Source organism: Colletotrichum godetiae (assembly GCF_030913485.1).
Source record: "Colletotrichum godetiae strain CBS 193.32 chromosome Unknown BDP55scaffold_80, whole genome shotgun sequence".
Taxonomy (NCBI): Eukaryota; Fungi; Ascomycota; class Sordariomycetes; order Glomerellales; family Glomerellaceae; genus Colletotrichum; species Colletotrichum godetiae.
In genome coordinates, this window is record NW_026851328.1 from 1 (window position 1) to 8,889 (window position 8,889).

Here is an 8,889-nt window from a genome sequence, read left to right on the forward strand (position 1 = left end):
CCGTGGAATGTTCCCAGCATTAAGCTCGGTGACAAGCTCAGACTCCTTATTGAAGCACCGTGCCTCGCCCTCGAAGCGAAGTCCCTCTTTCCCTGTAATCTTGGCCACTGCACCGCCAGGCGCGATATTTCCATGTAGCACAACGAGATGTCCAGCGGGCTTGATAGGGTTGGAAAGGGGCCGAATGATATCCTGTTCAAGGGGCAAGGATGGCCAAGAGGCAACGTTCTCCTCGAGAGTTTTCCCGGAGACTGTCAAAGTCTTTCCATTGATGAGACCCCCTGCAATTAGGAGCTTGGTGACCGATGGTACTCCGCCGACGTGGAATAGGTCCTCGATGACGTATTTGCCGCTCGGCTTCAGGTTCGCGATGAATGGCGTCTTGCGAGAGACTCGTTGGAAGTCTTCAAGGCTGAGAGGCACTTCAGCTGCTCTGGCCATAGCAAGAGTATGCAAAACAGAGTTTGTGGACCCTCCCAGGGCCATGGTGATGACGAGGGCATTCTCAAATGACTCCTTGGTGAGGATGTCCCTGGGCCGGATGTTGCGACGCAAGCAAACTTCAATGGCATCGGCAACCTTGACTGCTTCTCTCATCTTGATTGGAGAAGCTGCCGGGGTACTCGATGAGCCAGTGACAGATAACCCGAGAGTTTCGATGATTGTAGCCAAGCTATTCGCAGTGTACATGCCGCCGCACGCACCTGGACCTGGAACAGCTCCCTTTTCGATGGATGACAGAATTTCTTCGGGCGTGACAGACTTATCGTCGGACCAAGAGCCCAGTGTGCCGAACAGGTAGGCCCCTTGAGCTTCGTAGCAGGTGACAATGTCGATCGGCTTTTTCAGCACCTCGCAGTACCCACCAGCAACAGTGCCTCCATAGACAATGACTGATGGACGATTGTGTCTTGCAACTGCCATGACACAGCCTGGCATGTTCTTGTCGCACCCAGGTATGGCCACAGTGGCATCGTGAGCCTGCGCACAGGTGATGGTCTCGATGTTGTCTGCAATGAGCTCGCGTGACTGCAGAGAGAATCTCATGCCTTCGTTGCCTTGGGCAATACCGTCTGATACGCCCAAAGTGCTGTACTGCCAAGCGATATACCCTTTCTTCTTGATGGCTTCCTTGATGGTCTTTCCCAAGTCTAGCAGGTGCATATTGCACGGGTTCCCTTCCCACCAAACTGATGCGACACCAACCTGAGGACTCCTCTGCATCATTTCCTCGTTAGGAACACCTGCAGCATAAAGCATAGCCTGTATTCGACAGTGTTAGTCTGCTTCGCAGATGATACGATCCTGGGCGATGTCTTTCCTTAGCCCCAGGGAAGTCATGCTCTCGAGTGAGAAAAGTCGAGTACTTGTTCAGGACCGGTTTTCCGTCTTCCCAGGTGGCGTCATTTGGGGCAATGGGGAATTCGACGTATCGAGGCTCATGGTGTCCTTGGTCTTGCTCGGCAGCAGGATGAACCGCATCGAAATTTGAAGTCATCTTGAATGGTCTGCAAAGACTCGGCAATGGTCAGAGGCCAAGACAGCTGACTTCAAACTAGTGCTGCCAGTGATGAATGATCAGATTTTGGAAAGGAGGAACACAAGTACGAACATGATCAACCTTTTCTTGTCAGTCCGGCTAGGTACTCACAAACATCCACAACCTGGGGTGCGGGGTAGTCTGGCTTGAACCTGACCGAGCTCCTCACGATACCAGTCTGCCCCCAATCAAAGAATACGGAATGTTGGTTTACGAGGAGAAAGCTGAAATTTCGATGGAGCCTCTCCACAGAAAAGCGAAGACTAATCGAAATAGGTCAGATACGATTTGTTGGAACGCAAGGATGCGGTGCGATGCAGCAGCCACGCTGATAAGTGTTGGGAGGAACCCCGCACCAACTCGGCCATAAGTCCGGCGGACTTTGTGGGTTCTAGATTCCGAGAAACGGACTCCCACCGAATATTTCAAGGCATCACGAGATTGCGACGTCGTCACAAAAGAATGTGAGTTCTATAATAGGATTGACAACTCACAATTCCTTCTCGGCCGGGTTGGGGAAGCTTCGTAGAATTGCAAGAATTGAGATAGGATTAAACGTAGAGCTCAACAAGATTTCGGCTGCCTACTGAATCTCCTTTTCTCAGATCCTTTCCGCCTGTCCCTCATACTGTTTTTTTTGTAATGAGGATGTACCTCGTCCACGGATGTTCTTCCTTGAATCCCAATAAGGCTTGGATTTTCTTATTCGACATTGGGGCCTCGCGCTCGCCCATTTCCCGAGTGAAGGGCGTCAATGGGCTCACGCGGTTCAAGAATGCAGTCGTATTTTCCGTGTTGGTGATGTCGTTATTTGTCGCATTGAATATCTGCCAGCCAAGGCCATCCTTCTCAAGACAGAGATGACACATCTGCCCAAGATCTCTGGCATCTATGTAGGACCATCCGTGAACGTCCCAAGACTCCGGCTGGTTTATGTAGCCAGAAAAGTTTTCGGCGTACTTGTCAGGCTCGATGACAGCTCCGATGCGGAGGCAGTAGATATCAACACCGAAACGAGTTGAGAAACTTCTTGCAATGGTTTCTCCAACAACCTTGGAAAGTGCGTAAGGGTCTGTCGGATTGCAGTCGACCTCCTCATCAATTGGGAACGAACTGAATTGCCGATACTCTTCGGCGAATGTGACACCGTAGACGCAGACACTACTCGCCAAGATGATTTTCTTGACGCCTAATTTGCATGCTGCCTCGACGACATTGTGAATACTGTTCACATTTGTCTTGAAAACTTCACTATCGGGGGCGAGAAGAGGTCGAGCGTAGCCAGCAAAATGGATGACCGCATCAGGAATCGAGGACTTTTCGAGAGGTTGACTGAGCCGGAATTGGGAGTGAAGCGCGCTGTACACTTGTCCGGCATCGCTAACGTCGCATCTCATCGTATGAACTGCGGGGTTGTCGAGAAGGGCAATGTCGAGATTCATCACCTCGTGGCCTTTGCGTAGAAGCTCTTGAATTACCCAGCGTCCAGCGACGCCGGAGCCGCCTGTGAAGATAATGCGTTTGCCCATGAGTAACGAGGTTTCAGATTGACGACGAGGATTGTTGAGAAGTGAAGTTCGGAGTACAAGCAGCGAGACAGACTTTGGAGCAATCAGTACTCCAAGTCTCCGCCTTTCTACCCAATCGCCGAACGCGGTTTAACTGACCTCCCAATCACCCAGTTCACTCCAATCCACCCACTATCAATACTCGGGAAGGTATTCCCTTCGAGTCACAACACCTTTCATGTTCAATCTACGACATATTGGATCAAAGATTTGCAGAAGGAACGCGACAGAAGTTGCGGCAAAGCCCTCGGATTAGCTTGGTCGCTTTTTCGGTTGCCGAAATTTTCCCGCGCGACCCATGGCATTAGTATTCGTCGAAAATTGTGTGGCGAAAAGTCATGAAAGGGCGCCATCGAAAGAATGAACGACTTCGTTTGTTAGCTTGTTTGGCGGGACTGGGGTGACGGAGAAAGCAAAGCTAGCAATCTAAAGGCAAAAGGAAATGGCGTCGCAGACCCCGGTCAGGCTCTACCTTACACTGGTCACGTAAAATACGAAGTCTTACTTGTCTTGTTCAAGTATGACTAACTCCATCCCAGTCACATGCAAGCAGATAGTAGGAAGTTCCGGTCTCTTCTATTTCAAGAAAACTTCCCTTAACATACTTTGACGGGTGATCTCTACCATGGAGAATCCAGACTAGCGGCAGAGCAGAACGTTGTATAAGCCTCCATCGCCCTGACACAAATGAAGATGGGGTGGCCTGGAGTACATGGATCAAACCTAGTTGTGGCAGGCTACAGTTTTTTTCACATTGCTGCCGGAGAGGTAGGTATTTTCTCAAGCTCAAAATAAGCCTTCAACGACGTTTTAGAAATTGGAGTCACATTTGGTGCGCAAGTTTAAGAGGTAGGCAAGAGGGGGCGGGACAACGCAGCTGAGGCTGTCCAGTATGGGAACAACAAGCCATTTTCGACGCTTGGAATGTGTCTTGTTATCCGGTTTCCTCTAACAGCATGACTTAAGAGACTTTTGGCTTAGTGTGAAGGAAGCTGCCCTACAATGACCCAAATTAAAGTCTCGCCTTTGAAAGACTTCTCATCCTTCAGATGAGGTGAATCTTATCTATGTGGTTCATTTAGCAACATGACGTTCCTTTCGGGTAAATTATACGTTGGATGCGATGCAAAGAAGATCCCGTAACTAGGGCATTCGTCCGCCAGATGCAACACCCCAAAGGCTAGCCCTTAGATGCCTCGGTCTCCATTATCCAAAAAAAAAAGAAGTGGCCGTATCAATGTTTTCAGACCAAGTCCAGGCATTCGGCGCTCTGAAAACCGCATCTTCTCGGCTTGGCAGAAGGTCTTAAGAGGCAAACACACGGGCTGAGAGCCGTGGTAGGCATGATGGCCACGATACTTCAGTACTCTGGCAGATCGCCAAAATACTCCAATCAGGAGCCAGCGTTTCCGGCCCAAAGAACCTAATCCCGACTTCACGGAGGTATGCCTACTGGAACCCCATACAACCATTGAATTTATGAAACTGCATGGGGTTCCATCTAGGAGGGGAGGGACCGCTTTAATCGGCACCCTGCGGTTTGCAAACTCACGTGGTCATGGGAAAAAGGTTTCCCTATTGAACGCAACAAGCAGAACATCTCCGAATATGCAAGCGCTTGAAATGATCATCTCCTCAACGCCATAATAGAATCGCTAGTTCGAATGTATGAAAATATGAATTGAATACGTACGACCTTGATGCTCGTGCGGATTTACCATTTCCTGGCAACATGCCACGAGACCATCACTCCCACTCGCCAAAAGAGCATCCGCGCCAATCAATTACTGATGAAGAAACCATGACTTTTAGTCGCTACATGTCGTGGTGATCTTACTTTAGTATCGTTTGCCTGCTCTTCTATAAGCAGCTAGTTTTATGTCACAGCAGAACGATTCATACTTCCTCTTAGCACCACAGTAACCTCCAACTTCAGCTCGACCCACATTGACAACATGGGTGGACCACAGCTACACCTACTACTGTACCTCTTTCTGAGCCTTTTGTTTGGTCCTATCTCTAGACAGGATAATCTCGGCACCAATAATGGCTTTGTAGAAGTCGAGACATCCAACTTCAAGGCTCGATTTGTGCGGGACGCTCAGGTTCTGGCATCTTTGAAGCCCATATGGCGACGACTTTGACTTCCTTCCTTCTGACGTTCTGGGCAATCGATCCCGCAACGAGCAATACCACTGGGGTGATATCACCTATAGATACCGGGCTCAAGGCGACAACGGCTGGATTGATGGGGATTCTGCTCAGCAGCGTAGGCCTGTCAAAACCTTATCTCAGAGCAACGATGTTCTTGCCGCCGCGGACCTCTCGCCTACGCTACCTTCTGGTCCGCTCAACATGGCTCGCGAATGGCTCAATGTTGATGGCGATCTCGCACTGCGTTTCGACATCAGCAACACCGGCAATTCCGACATTGAGATTGGCAGTCTCGGCTTCCCTGCTGAATTCAACACGTTTTTACGCATCATCATCCTGCAGACGCAATGGCGGCTTGTTCTCTGTCTGAGCCATACATCGGCATGGATTCTGGCCAAATTCGCGTTAATTCCATCAAAGGCACGGGCTCAGCTTTAGTTGTCACGGCCCTCACTGGCACCAATTCGCCCATGGAAGCTTACCGAAATCTTTGGGAATGGGGCTACGAAGGATCTGTCATGGCAGCCAGACGTTTGAAGGGTTCTACGAGTGGCAAGTCCTTACAAAAGCATGGGCAGAAAACGAGTGGGCTGTTCAGAAGGCACAATCTTGGAACCCACCCTCTTCTAGAACATTAACCCTCGGTTCAATTCTTCGATTCGGAGTAAGGTTTAGTGTCGTTACCGAAGGCGTGCGGGGATTTGACAAAGCGGTCCGGAAGACTCGTCACCCCACAGCCATCAGCGTCCCGGGCTACATTCTGCCTAGGGATCTGCCAGGAAAACTGTTCCTTCAGTCTGACTCCCCGATTTCCAGTATCTCTGTTGACCCTCAGGGATCACTATCTGTGGACCCCGCGGGAGACGCTGCTTACACCTTGACGCCCGGAGTGTCTGCCTAGGGGAGGGCAAGAGTGACGTTGACATATGATGACGGAAAGATTCAGACAATCCACTACTATATCACCAAGCCTGCCTCTGAAACCATTCAGACTATGGGGCATTTTCTCACGACAGAAGCACACTTCACCGATGAGTCTGACCCTTTTGGTCGTACGCCATCAATCATTACCTACGATTGCCAAAGCATGTCGATGGTTACGCAAGATCCCAGAGCCTGGGTACCCGGACTGAGCGACGAGAGTGGAGCAGGAGCTTACATTGCTGCCACTGTTAAGCAAACTATTTACCCAGACGCCGACGAAGTTAGGATTCTTGACGCGTTTGTGAACAATGTGGTTTGGGGAAACATCCAACAAGAGGACTTTGCGGTACGGAACTCTCTTGTCTTTTACGAGCCGGCCGAGGTCCCAGGATTCACGTATGAAAACTTTGACTGGACCTCTTGGACATCCTGGAGTAAGGATCGGTCACACGCGACTGACAGAGCCTACAACTATGTTCATCCCTCTGCGGCATACTGGTCTCTCTATAGAGTTGGACGCGCCTACCCGGAGCTAGTCAGCCAGGACTGGAGCTGGTATCTCGAGAAGGCCTATCGAACGGCTCTCCACATCCATCTCAGGTGGCGGCGTTGCCTGGATGGAGATGGGCCTGATGGGAGAGACCGTTTGGGGCATGATTGTGACTGACCTTCTACGTGAAGGGTTTGATGACGAAGCAGCTACTCTGGAAGTACTTATGAAGTCTCGAGCCGAGCACTGGGACTCTGTTGACGCCCCTTTTGGGAGCGAGATGGCCTGGGACTCCACCGCCCAAGAAGGTGTCTACTACTGGGCGAGGTAAGCTTCTGAACTCCTCACAGGATACGTCTGACTCAACTGATGGGTTTCGCCTAGATATTTCGGATTCAAAGATTTAGCAACACGGGCAGTAGACACCGTCCTTGGCTTCACCTCCAATGTTCCCCACTGGGGATGAAATGGTAATGCTCATCAGTACTGGGATTTTGAGTAAGTCTTTCCATCGCTATGGCATTTACTGTTCCACATCTGGATAGACTCAGAGCTAAAACTACGACTTTAGTCTTGCCGGAAAGCTGCGCAGGCTTGAGCGCCAGATCCATCACTACGGTTCCGCTTTGGACTCTCAAGTCTTACTCTCGGCGTTGCGTGACGACCCTCCTGACTCCTATCTTCTACGCACCGGTCATGGCGGAAGCTTTGCACCCCTTTCAAGCATCAATGAAGCTGGTTGTCCAAGCGCCGGATCCCATTCATTCCCCGACACCTTACAATGGGACGGCTTCACTGCCGACTATGACCCGGGATTTCTCGGCATGGCCCTCAACACGGGAACATATGTTGCCGAAGATGAACAAGTCGGTCTCGTTGCTTACGGCGGAGAGCTTTCGATCGATGGATCGAAAGTGACGGTTGAACCTCGCGACCCTGTCAGAAAGAGGGTCTTCATTGGTCCGCTGGCTGTTTTGATCACGGTTGATGCGGGTGTCATTGAGCAGTTTGCCTGTGATGTCAACACGAGATCCATCTCCATGACATTGTTGCAGCTTGTGAACGCCCCAAAGGCGATGAACGCTACTGTCTGGATGGAGTCGACAGAGGTCTCGTGGGATATCAGTGGCGATAACGTTGAGGTTGCCCGCGGCGGATGGAGAGTTCCTATGGCTCAAGATAGAGTCAACATTATGCTGTCTCCGAAATCAGTCTGAGCTAGGCGAGCCACTCTGCACCACAACTTCTATTCTCGAGGGGGACATTTCGCATCATTGGAGTTGTAGTCAGTCATAAAAAGAATTCAAGCACAATTATGACAGGTTCAAAATGCACTATGTACATCACATCCAGGACTTTGAATTTTTTGAGCTTTTATCTGAAGGCTGAATCATTCTTGAGTCCAAACTCCGAGCCATGACCCGCCCTGGTCATGCCAAGACCTATTTTCTGTTTCTCGGGCAGAGGAAAGAAATTAGGAGAAAAGTTGGACTTTGTTTGTTTCGTTCTCATTCATATGTGGGCATCATGCTGTCTTCTCACGGTTCAAATTGGTCCCAATCAACCGTCGTCCTGAAATGTTAGACACGCCGCTGGTTCCTGTCCCCTATAATCTTGCCTTGTTGCCACAACTCTCTAGACGACGTACTTCTAAGGAACACTATTTAGTATCTCCATCTTTCTTCGTGCTCTTTTCCTGCTTCACAATCCCATATTACTTCTCCGTGTTTTCCTCCACGCTCTACACGTGCTCCTTGGCAATGACGCTCTTAAAGTTGGACAAGAGAGCCTTAACGGGGGAAAACTCCTCTTCAACAGTGATCACAGTTTCAATCGATCGGTTCAGCTGATTGAAGTTGGCATTGACCTACTCAGAGCTGTTGGCGATATCTGCGATGAGCTCATCGCGTCGTTGCTCAAAGCTCTTGGACGTAAGCTCTTGGACGTTGCACCCGCTTGGGGGTATTGATAGGAGAAGGTTCGCTGTTAGCGATTGATGGCAGGTTCTCTAATAAAGGCAGTATCAGTGAGCGAATTTTGATGATAGTCACGCCAATAAGTAGGGCAGGCTCGATAGAGAAGCCCTTGAGAGGCGGTTGGAGGATCCGGGATGAAAAGAGGAAAAGAGAAAGTGTCCAGCAGTGGGCACAGTGAGGAACCTCGAAGGTAGCTCAATCCGCGGGGACGGCAGCGGCTGTCGACGGAAGTCGTGG

General features: G+C 50.2%; 3 protein-coding genes across 3 annotated transcripts; 1 reads left to right on the plus strand and 2 right to left on the minus strand.

Moving 5' to 3' along the window:
- Nucleotides 1-58: 58 nt before the first annotated feature.
- On the minus strand, nucleotides 59-1,498 carry BDP55DRAFT_638209 (dihydroxy-acid/6-phosphogluconate dehydratase; the record flags this gene model as incomplete). Its single annotated transcript, XM_060573085.1, has 2 exons — nucleotides 59-1,263; nucleotides 1,379-1,498. Coding segments are annotated over 2 exons (1,325 nt in total), but the record flags the coding sequence as incomplete, so codon positions are not given.
- A 466-nt stretch (nucleotides 1,499-1,964) lies between these two features.
- BDP55DRAFT_683836 (NAD dependent epimerase/dehydratase) lies at nucleotides 1,965-3,098 on the minus strand. Its single transcript, XM_060576362.1, has one exon. The coding sequence runs from the start codon at nucleotides 3,067-3,069 to the stop codon at nucleotides 2,164-2,166; it is 906 nt and encodes a 301-aa protein (XP_060422768.1). The 5' UTR covers nucleotides 3,070-3,098; the 3' UTR covers nucleotides 1,965-2,163.
- Nucleotides 3,099-4,840: 1,742 nt separating this feature from the next.
- Nucleotides 4,841-7,893, plus strand: BDP55DRAFT_760181 (uncharacterized protein; the record flags this gene model as incomplete). Its single annotated transcript, XM_060580840.1, has 9 exons — nucleotides 4,841-4,935; nucleotides 5,232-5,551; nucleotides 5,605-5,777; nucleotides 5,813-6,153; nucleotides 6,175-6,721; nucleotides 6,810-7,003; nucleotides 7,061-7,124; nucleotides 7,161-7,174; nucleotides 7,248-7,893. 9 exons carry the CDS (start codon nucleotides 4,841-4,843, stop codon nucleotides 7,891-7,893), a joined length of 2,394 nt encoding a protein of 797 aa, XP_060422769.1.
- Between the last annotated feature and the right edge of the window lie 996 nt (nucleotides 7,894-8,889).

Coding starts and splice junctions, on each gene's coding strand:
- BDP55DRAFT_683836 (XM_060576362.1), bottom strand. CDS start 3,069: ATGGGCAAACGCATTATCTTCACAGGCGGCTCCGGCGTCGCTGGACGC.